This window comes from Ambystoma mexicanum, chromosome 2q (assembly GCF_040938575.1).
Source record: "Ambystoma mexicanum isolate Mex_15411 chromosome 2q, UKY_AmexF1_1, whole genome shotgun sequence".
In the NCBI taxonomy this organism is placed as follows: domain Eukaryota; kingdom Metazoa; phylum Chordata; class Amphibia; order Caudata; family Ambystomatidae; genus Ambystoma; species Ambystoma mexicanum.
In genome coordinates this window covers 1,411,747,307-1,411,763,752 of record NC_090924.1, presented here as the reverse complement: position 1 = coordinate 1,411,763,752, position 16,446 = coordinate 1,411,747,307, and the positions used below count along the sequence as shown (strand labels likewise).

General features: G+C 47.9%; 1 protein-coding gene across 1 annotated transcript in view; it reads right to left on the bottom strand.

The window, feature by feature from the left end:
• The window catches only part of ANKRD28 (ankyrin repeat domain 28), a 1,823,421-nt gene extending 1,817,531 nt beyond the window's left edge, over window positions 1-5,890 (bottom strand). Inside the window, exon 1 of the mRNA XM_069648906.1 lies at window positions 5,709-5,890. Within this exon, the coding sequence (XP_069505007.1) occupies window positions 5,709-5,735 (27 nt within the window). The 5' untranslated portion in view covers window positions 5,736-5,890. The remainder of the gene's footprint in view (window positions 1-5,708) is intronic.
• Window positions 5,891-16,446: the final 10,556 nt, after the last annotated feature.

The following is a 16,446-nucleotide window of genomic DNA, read 5'->3' as shown; positions in this document are numbered from 1 at the left end:
AACGACAGTAGCATACCACTAGGGCCCATGTTAAACAGCGCACCAACCGAAAGAAAAGTAGGACGTCCGCACCACTTAGATCATAGGAGCGGCCAAATCAGTGCAAGGGGGGGCCCAGTGTCGTTCGTTTCTGAAGTGCATCGCTGCCCTATGGGACGTGTGCGCAGAAAGGCAGGAATAGGAATAGACCTCCACATATATGGGACATTTTTCTGGCAGGGCGCAAGCTTGTTCGCAAGGAGCGGAAGGCCTCTTGGAAAACATTGGTCAGGGTGCAAATGACATTCTAGAAAAGGTATACTTATGCATAAAAAAAGGATGGCATTCAACAAGGCAAAAAAGCGGTGTGTAATATGTTACTTACAGGCATGCTAGCAAAGGTATATGCTTGTGCGAGGAGCACATTAGCGAAGCTTTATTTACGTGCATGGAATTGTAGTCTTACAGTTGTGTTCACACACACGCAAAGAACGAAGGCAGACTAGCTCACAAGCAATAGAAGGCTGGTTGCATGAAGGCAAACTAGAAAGCGTGAAGTGGAGTAAATAACCATTGGCATGCCAGCAGGGCTCTGTGACTAGCAGAGCTACCTGAATAATACGCATAGGGCGAGGAACGCAGGCAGTGCTTCGAGAAGAACACAGGGTAAGAAACGCTGGAAGGGCCATGATACCAACAAGGTTGTTTGTGCAGTTTTGCACCGAGTACAGGGAGAGGCTTGAATGATCGCGCTGATGTGTTTACAATGAGAGAGCGGGTTCCGGTAGCTAGAACACAACACCAAGGTTGACTAAGCCTGCAAAAACACAAAGGCCAGCAGAGGCATCTGTTCGGGGTTAGCACAGAATCATAGGTTGAGGACAACTGCATTTCCAGGAACACCACAAGAAGGGTCTGCAAGGACAACGCTGAGTGCCGGGTCAGATGACCGAAGAGCACGTCTCGGGTTTGGACCAGGGCGCACGCTGTAAAACGACTGGTTCGTGGCACTTTAGGGTATGTGGCAAGCGAGAAGTCAATATTGCAAATAGGAGATGAGCGTCTTAGATAGATGGATACATGGATTAGTGATCTGCCCAGAAGACTCATAAAGCAGACAAAACCAAGCCAGTCGAAACAAAATACTGCCCTCTTTAAGAACAGCAAGACACTTTTTGTGCGACTTTGTGCAGCTGACATTACCTAGCTAGGAGGTAGGTTCATTGCTACCCAAAACTGCCCCATTCAAATCCTTGCAACTGACTGTAGAGGTGGGCATGTCATTGAGGGAGCTTTGACGAATATTACAGTAAAGGTGTATAGGGTCAAGCAATGAACATCATTTGGTTTGAACGGTTTTAGCCAAGTACAGTGCAGAAACGCAAGCCTGCCTGGGACAGTGCAGTGAACAAACTGCATTTCGTAGGGGCCGAGTTTAAGGAACAGCACAGAATCACACGGCTGGGCGTCCACAGAGCACGCAGTGCTCTAGGCTAGAGTGACATTCCGGTGCATTCGCGGCATTGTAAAGTGTCAAGGCAAGATTGAGCTGTGGGCAAGTGTAGGTTAGCGAGTGCATTTCAATAGTACAATATAAAGAGCCATAGAGGCCAGGCACAGTGTAGGGCGCATCGCTAGGATAGAGGTCGAGTTTCATGAATAGTACAGTACGATCACTGACATACCAGGAGTCTGTGCGCCTGCAGAGCTATGCCACCCCCCTCTCGAGGAGTGGTGTGACTATCAGACACTCAGTTTATAAATAACCTCCTGGAAACAGCTGGCAGCGGATTCAGTACAGCAGCAAAAGATAGAGAACCATAAGCAAGTCACAGGGAGCTCGGAGCACAATCACTGGCCAATGCCCACACCCGACTGCCCTTCCCACAACGTCCAGGGATATCAGCATCCCCTGTAACCGTCAACCACTGGGCCCGATACACAATTTCGGCCAACCCATCGTCTTGAGTATTTACGCGATCAGCATCGTGTATAGAAATGCAGTAAACATGACATAATAATCAGCACGTGTTATCAAACGCTGAAGAGGAAATCATTAACCAATAGAAGAGCGAGGCGAGTTCAAACAATACAGAATGCAACTGCATAACAAAGTGTAGCCCATTAGAACTAGTTCTCCTGCTTCCCCATCGCACACTGCAAAGATATCCATCTTTGCCCCCATCCAACACAATTGATAGCTTGCCCCCCACACACCCACGCCCCCATTAACCGGACCCCTCCCGAAGAGGAGGTATCTTTCCTGTGTATTCTGCCCTTTAACTAATGCCACTAGTATTCCACTGCTTTCCACCCATGTAGTCTACCCTTCTGTACACTGACCCCACACCTTTTTCGACACCTGTGTATTCTTCCTATCCCTTACCCCCCTGGCTGTTCTGCCCCTCTTCTCTCCTCGACCCAGATACTCTGCTCCTGCTCTGCTCAGAATGCATTTTCGGCACCTCTTTCTCACCCAGGGTATTCTGCCCCTACTCCCAACCCTCAGTCCTCATATATTGTGATGCTCCATTGAGCCTTTGCTATTCTGCCACCACCTCTTCTCACTCCGAATAGCTAGGAGTCCTGCACTCGCTACCCAGTTTCTCAACCGAGTACAATGCATGTCACCCTTCTTAACCGGTATGACGTCCTATCGTGTTCAACCAGGGTAGTGAACAGGGGTGGACTGGCAGGGAGGTCTGCGTTATGGGGAACCTCACCAATGTACGACACCCATAAGGGGCAGAGTTTGCAGTGCCACCTGGCCCACCCCTTGCAGGAAAACCTTGTGTAGGAAGGTAATTGCCAAATAAAAAATGTATTGCATCTATAGTTTAAAGTTGAATGATGATTTATGACTTACTTGGGTCAGATTTATGAGTGGTATGCGTTTCATGTGCAATGTTAAAAATAAATGTGGCCATGATCTTCCAAAGAACAGAAATTACAAACTTCATACCACTTGGGCCAGAATTGAAAAACCATTGGGCACACTGCCAATATATTTAAAGCAATCCCGGTGTCCTAGAATAAGGAATACATTTTTGCATGTGCACCTCAAGCTGCTGCCTACATGGGAAATATTGGCTAAGAGATCAATCCACACACTTGAAAATATAGACATGTGTCGCTACTGTAAGGAAACATCGTTCCATTTAATAGTAGAAAGCACGGATCTGAAAATAATTAGAAAGCGCATTCCGAGTAGATTTTTTACAATGGGAAGGATAGACCTGGCACAAGAACTATGGTATAGGCCGAGTGGAGGTAATGAGGTTTTGTTGACTGTAAAGGGGATAAGAATGCTGGACGAGCCTGGTTTTACTAAGTCGAATTAGTGCCTATTTAAAGATCATTACTCTTTTCTGATTTGCAAAATACTATTAATTATGAATGTGTGAAGTGTTAGTAATATGTATTTTATGTATAATTTGATGAAAGTATTTTGTGTTAAAAGTATGTGTCTCGTGTCAAAATGAGTATTTTCTGTTTTAAAAATGATATGATTGTCAATTATTCATGTTTTAATCTTTATTGTACTATATATGTGCAAAAGTTCAAATTTTGAACAAACACAAATGAAAAAACAGGGTGCGTGTAGTTTCTCTGCTGATGGTACTGCCTCCCTGCCGGGCATTCCTCGTTTTGCACTGCACATTCTCCAACCCTATTCTTCTCACTTGGAGTATATGTCCCACTAACCGCTTCTCATGTACGTTCGCTCCTGCCCTCATTCCCACCCTGAGTTTTACAACCCTGTCCACCCTCCGTTCTGTTCGTCCCTATTTTTTTACATGGGTGAATCAAGAGGATAACGGACAGTTAGGTACGTTCTTCAGGCAAAGGGACCAGTTTGCAAGTTGAATCCCGGAGAGGCAACTCAGCCTTTTGCCTTTCCGAGGTCGGTTGAACTTTAATACCATTGAATTTGATAATATCCATGACATCTCATAGACGCAGCAGGAGTCCAGTAAAGTGGTCTATCAAAACATCCTATCCTACCCACCAGCCGGTCTATTATGGCTGGGTATCCTGCCCACCAGAGCTCAGCCTGTTTAAGCACCCTCATCCCCCTGGCTACCCTGCCTTCCACCAGGGGTACAACCGTGCATATACTACCCACCTCTTGCATTGTGTAGCACACACAAGTTTTTATAACACACACTGTTTTGTTGAATGATTCAAGATGTAAATTTTGCTCCCATTGTTAAGTGTTGTTGTTATACTGTATTCTGTTGTTCCATTGTACAGCGCCTTGGTGTAAAGTGCTCTATAAATAAATAAATCAGTACTTTAGTGGCACAAAATAAAACCCCCTGTTGCTAAAGCACTTTCTTTTCATCATGCTTATAGGTAGCCATTCAAGCATACACCATGTTCTAAACGTTGTATCCTGCTGCTACAACATCACTTCAGAGGAATAGGGAAGTCAAAGCATGGGGGATACAGCATATGCTCCTCTTTCCCAGTCTGAAAAAGGGAAGACAGGCGACAACCGATTGATTAGTGAGAAAGTGACATTTTGATCCAGGTACTCAATGTACCCCACTGTACTGCTGGGACATGGGGAAAGCGCAAAACGTCGAAAAGGAACGCAAAAGTCCCATACACAAGAGTGCTAATGGGCACCCTACAACTACAGGGTTAATATCAACTTCGCCCTCCTCGTCAATTACCTGTCACTATGAATCGGTCAGTGACATATATTCAATTTTTAAAAGTGACCCATGTACATTTCCATGTATTGTCGCCAGGAAATGCAACGGGTGTCACCTCCTCTAGTGAGAAGCAGTTTATAGCCTTCGCTGCTTCGTCTCACCCTTGGTATCCTGGACACATCCTCTCACCGTGGCTGTTTTGCCTCCCCATGACCTAGGCATCCTCCCTTCGCCAACCCAATACTGTCCTCCAATGTTATACCCAAGTATTTACCAAATTATGTCGCCCTCCTCCCCCATCCCCATTACACTACCCCGAAATCTCACTCTGAGGACCCATACTACCACCTTGGGGATCCTGTCTATGTAACAAGAATCCTGTCTATATGACTATCTCTCGTGGCAAGGGTATTATTCTTGTGCCCACATTCTTGCCTCTAGTCAACCTGTGCCTCTCAAACCATGACAAGCCAGCCAACCCCCACACCAACGTCCCGATTTAATTATTAAGCCTAATCTGGGCATCGTGTCCGTTTTGCACTGAATGTTTCACCATCATCATGAATGTAATTGCCACTATTTCTGGCATGCCCCCGTGTTTTCTTTCGCACCATTAAGCCACCACATTACTACACTGTCCCTTTCCCACTAGGCATTCTGAACCACTTTCACCTCCAAATCCTTAAAGGTGTCCGTGTCTCACATTCCCTGGCCATAGTGCCCACCCTTTGACAATGGCACTACCCTTCCATCTCACCATAAACATCAAGCCCCTTCGCAGCCGCCCGCTCTTACCACCCAATATTACCACCTTCCTGCTCCCTCATTGCCCACCCCTTCTTACTGAAGCCTTTGATCCGTGGCACTGCGTCTATATTTTCCACCCTTTCACGATTCCCTAGCTGCTATCCCTTCTTGCCACCTGCCACCCAACACCCTCGTTCTGCACACCATCATTTGTCTAGGATGCCCTCTCTCGGACCCGGTGGGTCCTAATCCATTCCCCTCCCACTCCCGGATCTTAAATAACAGCTCGATCGCTGCTTTATCGCGCCCTGCCCGTCTCACCTGGTCCCGGATCTTCAGGAACACCATGGCCGCTCCCCGCCTCCTTTTCAGCGGCCCCGCGCACCCTCCATGCCCCGAGCCTGTGCCCGCTTCTCTCCCCTCCACTCGCTGGAGCGCGCAGTCTTTCTTCGCTTTCTACCACCAGCGCCACAACAGCCGCCGCCCCCACGTCACTCCACTCTGAGTACACCGCACATTGGTCCGCAGAGGGGGTGCTCCTCATTGGTTCCCACCAAAACCGCCGTCCATTGGCTTTAGTTGAGGCCGCTGTCTCCTTGGAAAAGAGGCAACGAAGTGGAGACACGGACCCCCAAGTAAGTTGTCCGGTGATTGGTTGAAGAGCTGTCAACAATGACAAGTCTGAGGCGCTGTAAGGGTCGAGTGGCAAACGTCATAGAAATAAAAGAAATAACTGTGTGTGCGTCCTGGTCCTGGTCTGCAGCCAGTCACGGCTGTCCACAGCAGCAGTCGGGTGTATTGCATTTGTTTTGTTTGATGGAAAACGTAAACAGTTCAAGAGTGTACACGCCAATGCGAAAATTAAGCAGACATAACGTATATTTCATAGGCATCGTTTTAATTGTGTTCCTAGATGTTTACTTGGTATTAATGCAGGACATTAGGATTGGTGCGTAAGGTCACTACAAAACATAAGATGATTCTCAGCTGAAAATAAAAGTCTGTGTCAGAACAGTGTTCTTTCCTCACTGCATGTAAGAGTACATCAGCCCCCACAATGTCCACAAAGAAAGAATCCAGGTGAACACCAAAGTGGCTGACAAGTAAGCAGAAGAACAAGTAGGCCCTGCTCCAACAAAGAGCAAAGGCGCAGCGGCACCAACACGGCACAGGGTGCAAGACTCCTAGATGTTACGGAGTGAACCGCATGTAGTACGCATGTGCGACCCAGAACGAGGGACGCGCATGCGCTTTGCATAAAGTGGAGCCCATGCGGGCCAGTTGCTGCCTGCTGGGAGCCCATACAAGCCAGATGTGTGTCCGTGTCCTTCTGTAAGGTACTGGGGACCGGGCCTGGATACTTGGTATGCCACGGGGGATATTATCATTTACAACACTGGCGACGAGGACGCCGCAGAGTAGGGAGGGATTCTCAGATGCGACCAGTTCGTTTCATGAGCACTTTCTCGGCGCCCACTAGCTGCGTCACCGGCGCGTTGCATGCATGACCGCCATTGTGTTTGCCTAATGGTTGCGGCCCTCACTGGTGCTCGTGCCCCGGTTGGGGCAATTTTTGGAACCTCTAGAGGCTTTATCCACTTGAATCCTGCCATCCTGGAAGAGTGTTCCTTTTGTCCATAAGACTCACAGCCATCCCTCCACGCTATTCCACAGCACAGCAGCAAGGGATCTACTGTGCCTTGTTTGGACATTCAGGAGTCCAGGTAGGGCCATTCTCTCTGTTTGCTGCTCACCAGTGAAAGACTCCTCAACCCTTGTATAGGGTCATTTTTCAGTGCCATCGCCCTGCACCAGACTTTGAAGTGTTTTACTTCCCTGAAAAGGGGATAGATTCAAAGGGCTATCACTTATGCACACCACACCAAGGTTGGGGCACTCCTCGCACTGGGCATAGAGCGAACAACTATGCTAGGACCCGAGTCGACTCCTGCACTCTGGGCTGGTGCAGACTTCCAGCCTCTGTGTACGTAAGAGGTGCCTGTGCGGTCCGCAGCCATGGTTGACAACACCCAAGGGGCTGGAGCCCCACCTCCTGGAAGACCTATTCCCAGACAACAGGGCACACTGGTGCCCATGCCAGAGTTTGACATGTCCGGTCCTCCCTCTAAACCCGGCCCCAAATAGCTTTTGTGGGTCAAGAAGTTGGAGATGTACTTCAGGACTATGGGGGAGACGGAGGACAACACGAAAGTAGAGACACTACTTTATGCTGCTGGGTCAGAAGTCCATCGGAACGTTGAATCACTGAACTCTCCTGCTGTGGCGTACCAAGCAGTAAAGGACACGCTCAAAGAACATTTCTTACCCCTGGCCAACCAGGACTTTGATAGGTTTGGAATGTGCAGCAAGAGGCAGCAGGAGGACAAGTCACTGGATCACTTCTGCGGGAGGTTGCGACACCTGGCCAGCACATACCAATGGGAGAATGAAGAGGGGATGGTCCGGAATCAGCTCATTCAGGGATGCAGCTTGGGGAAGCTCAGGCGCCAGGTGCTCCGCGAACTGGGGCTTACGCTGACGCAAATCCTGTATATGGGCAGGTCCAATGAACTGGCGGACAGTCGTGCCACCAGAATGGACGCAGTAGTCAAAGTGGGGAAGGGTGAAGAGGCCTACACCGTCGAGCGCTCAGCATACAACGCACTTGAAGAGGAAGTGTCGAGTATCGTCCCCACTCCAGTTGCCCCCCTCCCATTGCCTATTGAGTTCACACCAAAGTATGTGACGTATGAAGAACAGTTGAATCAGCAAAGAGCAGCATATGGGCTCTGCCCAGTACCTATCCTCATGACAGCACCTATTAATATACAGACACCTAAGAAAACCTGGACAGTAAGGTACCCATTAAAGAAGCCATACCTATTTTCTAAACAATATGACGGTTGTTTGAATAAAATACCTGAAGAAGCAAAGAAGATAATGAAGGAAGATGAATGGTGACATCATAAGAAATCGGACTGACGCACATATAAAAGATATAATGACCTAAGAATACTGACAAGAGACGAAATATAGAGAAGATACCATGGATAAGTGACATCTTGAGCCCATGGTGAAGAAGTTGATGTCAAGATGAAGAAACTTATGCCACATACATGATGAAGATATTTAGTTAGTTTGAACGTGTACAGATGCAAGTAACTGCAAGAGGCAAAGAAATCGTGAAGCTTGCTTATGCTAAATAGTCGATAGATTGCGGCAAGCGCCAACATTTACAAGTATATACCTCAAAAAGCACTTTATGTATAGATGCAAGTCCACTACACATATGAGCAGAATTGAAAAAAGGTTACAAAAGGCCTCAAATGGAGTGTGTCACAGCAAGAAAATCGAGATTCAAGACAGAGCAAAACTCAGCTAAGGATGACCATGCCAAGAAGTTGAGGTCTTATCTGACTGGAATAAGCCAACATTGGATACAATTAAGGAGAGAAGAGAACCGAGTATTCTGTTCAGAAAGGTCAAGATGAGCCACAGACATCAGAGAACTGGTATAATTAAATCAAACATACGAAAAGACACAGAGAAAGGCAGATTTCATGGTGTCCAGTCACGTGACACAGGCAGGCTGGAAGGGTGAAACTTTTACACCTACGCATGGATCCCCGCCATGCCTATACTCCTTAAAAATTCTCAGAGCAGACTCAAGGCCAAACTACAAAGAAGTAATTGACACATGACTACTGAAGTGATGATTGATTGTAGCATAATTGGTGGGAAGCTGGGGTGCAGACGAGCTTCTCTGCACCTGGATGTTCTTTCTGCGTGCTGCTAGACGTAGGTGGAAAAGTATGAGTGGGGTTGATGCCAACCCAATCATAGTGAACCATGAAATCTGGGGTCCTATAGTGAATAGAGCCAATGGGACGTCAGACTTTTAGTGACGTTCATAGTGGCCATTTTGAAGGGAGGGCTTAGTTGCCCCACCTGACATTAATTATCCAATCCCCTCTCCCCATTACCACATACAGATATAATACCTTTGTTAAGTTACCTTCTTATAACCAATCACATTGCATGTTATGTTTTTAAAGTTGCCACGTAGAATGACGTTGGTACGTGCGCAGGTTGTACGTCAGCAATGACACATTTTTGCTATAAATATTGTGTTTTTTCTAAAAGTTAAGAGAGCTAGAAGATCGAGCGATTGCTGATGTTCTTTGTATTCCTCGTTTTATGAACTTGTCATTAAACAGACTCACTTTGCCAAACTATTGAGTTGTCTTAATTCTTTGATGCATGAGTATGAATCTGCATCCCATCTATCTCGAGGGTACTGCTATTCATCTTAAAGGGCTGTTTGGAGATCAGTTCACGCCGCAACGCCCAAAGTGAACCCAAAGGAGGTCTGAGTCATCAAAGAAGCCGGACTCGACACAACTGTGTCAGAAGTGTGGGTATGACCTTCCGCATTCCAGCGACTGCCCTGCAAAGGCAAGGGTGTGCAGGCGCTGTGGCACAGCAGGACATTTTGCCCGGATGTGTAGAGCGGCCACTCCAGTAACCATCTGGCGAGGCCCGGCAAGATCCAACAGTAGTGGCCCGCGCAAACAGCGAAGTGTGGCTGCTGTGGAGCAAAATCTCCTGGAGATGGACATTGCTGAGGAGGAAGAGGAAGAAGTATTCATTATATCAAACTGTAAAGTAGTACGCTGTAGTCGGATGCAGGGTTAACAAGTTAAGATTTGTTGCTGTGTTAACCTCTTCACCAGCCCTCAGTATAAACAAAAAAACATGCTTATTTTTGGCTCAGCCGGCTTGCGCCGTAAAGGGTTAATCAATTCAGAGTCCATAGGAATGTCCTCTTAGGCTTCTCACCTCTTTGAAATAATAATAAACAGCTCACATAAATTCCCTTTTCTCGGACGCTAGCTTTCCGTTCCTTCGCCAGCTGTCCAAAATGGGGTTTAAAAAAACAAACCAAATAGAGAAGGTAAACCCACGGAAGCACTCTCCTTTGAAAGGGCTTACAGCCAGGTTTCCCTTGTCAGTGAATCCGCCTGGGGTGTGTTTTTCTGCGCTGCCGCTCCTCAAGCCTTTCCTGGCAGAGAGTCTGCCTCTTGATAAGGATCTCCGCGATGCCGCTCCTTCAGCCTCCTAGTACACCCAATGTATATCACCTGGGGATTCCTCCCACTCCTCTGTGGTATCCGGCCAGTGCTGCTGCTGTAATGAGAGACACCTGGTGAGTTTCCCGGGGCTTCTTTTAACTCATGCTCTGCTCCTCCCCTCCATTCAGCTTCCACCCGCCTTTCCTGCCTACTTCACACACCTGCAGCCAGTTTTCCTTCCCCCCTCCACCCCTTTCCATGCACTGTTTGTCCATCCCAACCTATACTTCTATGTGTGTACCGGTCACTAGACCGCATGACTGGGCTGTACCTATACCGCTTCCCTTTGTTCATTTTGTCCTTTCCCCCACCTTGTCTCCATTTCTCGTGGTGGTTTATGAAAGTTAGAATGGGGTCATCTTTTATCTCTATTGCCTCTTTGACCTCCTCACACAAACATTTACACATTCTCCAGGAAATGCTGTCAACCCACTTGTGTGGTAGATATCTACGAGACCCCCACCCCGTTATTGATAGATACGGGTGCATCTGAGTGCGTGATGGCCGCAAGACATTACGAGGCGCTGCCGGGACCACCAGCGCTAGCTGAGACCAAGGCCAAAATACACTAGTTTGGGGGTGACCACCCACTTCCACTGCATGGATTATTGACAACATCCATCACCCATGCCAACCACTCCATCAAGGCCAAATTCTTTGTGACTAATGTCAGTCCGCACTCACTCCTGAGTTTCACAGTGTCCAAGGCATTGAACATAGTACACTTTGCGCTTTCAGTGTACTATGCTGACATCCAAGGTATCACCAAAGGTTTGCAGACCTTTTCAAAGGAGTGGGCAAGCTGCGAGGGGAACCCATCCGCCTACACTACAACAAATCCATTGAGAGGAGTGACAAGCCCTGGGGCACGGTACAGTCAGACTTCGGATCTACCGGGAGCGGCATGTATTTTTTAGCCCTCATGGACCAGTGGTCCCGTTACCCCGAGGTGGAGTTGGCCGAGTCCACGTCTAGCGACCACACCATTCAAGCACTGGACAAAATGTTTGCCACCCTCGGTTTTTACGTTGAACTGTGTTCAGACAATGGTCCCCCATTTCATGGCGGCCAGTTTGCTGCTTATATTGAGGAGTGTGGGGTAGCGCATCAGAAATTAAACCCAGGGTGGCCACGGGCTAACAGAGAGGTGAAAAGCTTTATGTGCTCTCTAAACAAGGTGTTCCGTATCACTCAGGGCCAAGGGGGGGAATTGAGGAGAAATCTGTACCAATTCCTCCGGGAGTATAGATCCACACCCCATCAATCCATGGGGGTGGCCCCATTGGAGGCGCTGTTCAATCGGTGCCCCAGAGGCCTAATATCAGAAACTGAAGGACAAGACCATGGAGTCATCAACGATCAATGGACTACGGAAGAACGACGAGCGCGCAATGAGCACGAAAATGCATGGACACATCTCAAGCCGGCAAACATTGAGGTGAGGCACACCGTCCTGGTGCGCAACCGACACCCCATATGGAAGCTATCCCTCAACTACGAGCCCAGTCCCATGTGCGTGACTTATGTCAATGGATCAATGGTGGCCGCCACCAACCAGAGATGGAACATCACAAGGAACTCTTCTTTCTTTAAAAAGGTCGACACCGGACCCACCGCTGACGAACCTTGTGCGGGCAGAGCCTCGCCGTACGCCTCCAGCACCGGGCCAGGACTCAGTGAAGACCCTGGGGATCCGACACCAGAGGAGCCTCTCCACGAACCTGCGAGTGAGTTTAGACGATACCCCCGCCAAGAAGGCCGCAGATGCCTCACCAGATTCAGTGACTACATTCTGGACCCCAGTTCCTGAGGGCCTGAGAGGGCGGTAACAGCCCACGTTGGGCCATGTGTTGAATTATGTGTTGTGTATGAATGTATGTGTCAAGTTGACATCATATACCCTGTTAAGTTATGACAATCTTTTGTTTATTATGAAAAAGGAGGGATATTACAGAGTGAACCGCATGTAGTACGCATGCGTGACCCAGAACGAGGGCCGCGCATGTGCTTTGAATAAATGGGAGCCTGTGCGTGCCAGTTGCCACCGGGAGCCCGTGCGTGCCTGTTGCCGCGGGGAGCCCGTACAAGCCAGGCGTGTGTCTGTGTCCTTCTGTACTGGGGACCGGGCCTGGATACTGGGTATGCCACAGGGCATATTATCATTTACAACACTAAGGTACACCTGAAATCTCATGGGGACAGTGGAAAGCCAATATTAGCCTGGATCTGAAGAAGCTAGTAGTAGAGAATGAACCATCAGGCAGGAAAGCAGCTCTCCTTATAACATTTTCTGCGGCGAAGTGCAAAAAATATTGAGCACCATACCAGCTGAGAAGTGCTCAATGTATGAGCCATTCGAATACATGTCAACATTCTGGACCACCTGGGAGGGAGATTTCATCACAGAAAGCGGGACAAATACATTTTCCCATAGGACTGCATCAGGGTTAGAAATATTTTGGACTGGAGAAAGTAAAAAAACAGTAATAGTTTTCATTGAAAAATCGAGAGTGTTCCACCTAAATCGGGAGAGTTGATGTGTATGCATTCATCACCAGTATGAGGATGTCTTCTGACAAATAGCATAGACGTTTGTCATGAAAGCAAATTAAATGTAGGCAAGGGGCAGCAGATATGGTGACTCATTTCCTGACCAACTTCAAGGAGCTAACCATGGTCTTCAATTTCAGAGACAACAACAAAATAGCCTGGTTGACTACAGAAAAAGTAGAAAAGATGGGCTGCACAATGGTGTGAGGCACCAAGTCAAGTAATAACCACACATCAGTGAAATGCACAAAAGGACCCAAAGAGATCAGAGAAACAGGTTAAAGAAACCAAGGTTTTACAACACGAAGAGCACAATGTACCTACCAGTGCCCACCAGGTGAAACCACACTTGTAGTCTAAGCACCAAAGTGTATTCTCAACACCATTTGGTATGTTCCAACACCCTAGACTACCGTTTGCTTTGTGCCTAGCTGCTTTGGTTAGTCAGAGCCTGACCCTCCCAAGTGTAGTGGCCTTTTAAGATGGTGTATCCCTCCCAAGTGTATTGCCCTTTTAAGATGGGCCATGACTATGTCATGGCACGATCTAAAAAAAGGAGCCTCTGCATGCACGTGCCTTAGAACGGCTGCAGACTCCAACAATGGAAGTCCTGTGCCCGTCTCTCATTTCGGGCCTGCAGGCCCCCGCCGTTTGACCACGGTCCTTCTGCCCTGGCCTGCATGTGTGATCACGGTCTTGGTCTGGGCCCCCCCAGATCAGCCTGGTGCCCTGGGTCCACTCCAGTCACTCTCCATCTACGATGCTCCCTTTTTCCTAGTCACACCGGACAAACGACTTCTCACTCGCACCTCTTCCAGATTGGCCACCACCAGTGCCTGGAGATACAGATACAGCACGTCCTGCATCAGGAGATATCTCTCTCTCTCCAAGACCATATCAGGTCGACAGTAACCATGGATGGAGTCTAGATGATTGGCACCCTTACTTGTACTCCCAGTGGGGCCAGACATGCCACAAGTGCCATTTATTAAGGGGAAAAGAACAATCTATCAGATCCTGAGACAGTATAGAGGCAGACAACCATCACCTCGGAATAGTGCAGCTTCTCAACACTGCACCCAAATCCGCCAAGCCTGCCACAGGAGATAAACCGGACACACTGCTCTCCGAACCCAGAGGTTTGACAAGGCCGACACACCCAGTACCCCCCTGCCCAGCTTTTCACCCCGCAGGATGAGACAACCATCGATGGTAGTACACCAACGCACATCAGCAAATCCCACCGACACAGGATCCCCCCAAAAGAAATTGAACAGGTTCCTGAGGAAGGCAACGGTTAAATCATAGAAACCTTCCGACACATCCCACCGTACCGACAGTTAGGCTAGCAGTCACTGCCACACAGTCAGTGGAGACTGGCAAATAATAACAAGCCCCCCATAACAATGCAATTTGATAGACTATTGACGTAGACCTTCCAGTTGATTGAATCACAAATCAGCCTAGACAAATAGCGATCCATATTTGGATTGGCTGGGTGCCAAGTCTGAAAAAACAGACACAAACGTCACATGAGTCGAACTGACTATGTACTAATGAAATTAATGTATTGTTGCTTTGTTGTACATAGCCTCAAATGTGTTTGTCTTCTTGTTTTAGTTTTGCTTCATGTTTTATTCTTGATCATTGTATTGGTCCAAGAACCAATAACACATTTAATAAACAGATGTTTAATTTTGTTAACAATTTCTTTTCTCCATTATTTGGTTTCATTCACAAGGATACGTGTTGACTTTGACAAGCCATTGTGCATGAAGGGGAGTACTGCATTGCATGCCCTCCAATTCCCGCTGGTTCTTGTTGTATTTTTTGTTTACTTCATATTCATTTGTGTTATTGTCAGTCCAGAAATGAAATGATGTTTAAATAGCACAACAGATGTTAGGAGCCCACCCATGTATTCCTCCCAAGTGTATTTCCCTTTTAAGATAGTGTGTCCCTCCCAAGTGTATTGCCCTTTTAAGATGGGCCATGACTGTGTCATGGACCGAACTAAAAAAAATAGCCTCTGCATGCACATGTCTCAAAATGGCATTCAGTGGTCCTACTAGGACCGAGTGAGTCTACTTCATATAACTGCTTATTGTTCTCCAGCCAGAGTGCGTGCCTGCAGGTTGTAACCCGGACTGGGTTCAGACCTCTTGGCTTAAAGTTTCCTTCTTGAGGAATGTTCTCTCAGCTACGACCCTCGTGGTTGTTTCTGCTTCTTTTAGGCTTTCAGTCACCCTTCCTAGGGTATATGCCGGCTTTCAGCCCTTCTGGTCAATTTGCTTACTCTTTAGCTCCTGTTAGCCCCCTCTTGACCCTTACATGTTTCCCCCATCTTTGGGTTTTTCTTTCAGTTTCAGCGTGTTTGTAGGCCCACTGGGTCCACTTTGCATTAGTTCTGCTTGCTTAGTGTTTCGGTTCTCTCTTGGCATCTCACAGACATTAGCAGCTTTCACCCCGCACCTTGCTGCAGCCTACATACCCTGTTCTCACAGGGCCCGTCGTGGAGGGCGAGGCGGTCACTCCTTCCGGGTGGGAACCATCCTTTTCGGTTTGTCGGCTTCCTTCTTCTTCTCACAGGTGCCATGCTTCGGCCCTGTTGGTCTGCTGCGTTGGTTGCGGCACAGTCTTTCTCTCGCTCTCTCTCTCAGAAATCTTGGGGATGGGAATCCCCAACGCTATTGGAATCAGCAGAGTTGTGCGCACTCTTCGCCCACCGTGTATTCGTCATGGTCCTGGCGATCTCAGCTCTACACAGCAAAAGTGACTCCTGCTTTGCAAGATCTCCCTGCTGCTTGCCCCGTTCTGGTGGTCATCCTCTTCCGCTGAAGCTCCGCTTCCCCTCCAGGAAAGAGGCTTGTCCCTTATATGCTCCACCTGAGATCAAGAGACAGAGTTTCATTTGTCATGGGCTTACAAGTTAATGGATGTGTCACCAACCAAACCCCAGATTTTTAAAGAGCCCACGCCTTGAAAACTATCATCAACTTGCATGTATGCAACAACCCTGTTGGACATGGGGTTTAAGGGCGATGGTATAGATTGCTTCATATGGGAGTCCTTGTCCCATATGGGGTGTGGAGGGGCGGTCCCTTCCAGTGAGATCTCACTTGCCCAATCCCCTAGGGGGTGTTTTGCTTAACAGGCTCAGCTACATAATCTTAAGAGACCACCCCCCCCCCTTATGGAGAAGGGATAAATTCACAGATCACAAAAAGGAGGAGGAAGCATAAAGCTCTCTCGAGCAAGGCACAGACAGGCACCACAAAAATAAACTTGTTCCCTTTGAAAGAACAAAGTTACAATTTTCAGACCTCATCAGTGAGACTGATGCATTAAATCCTTCTGCAATTCATCTGGAGGAATTA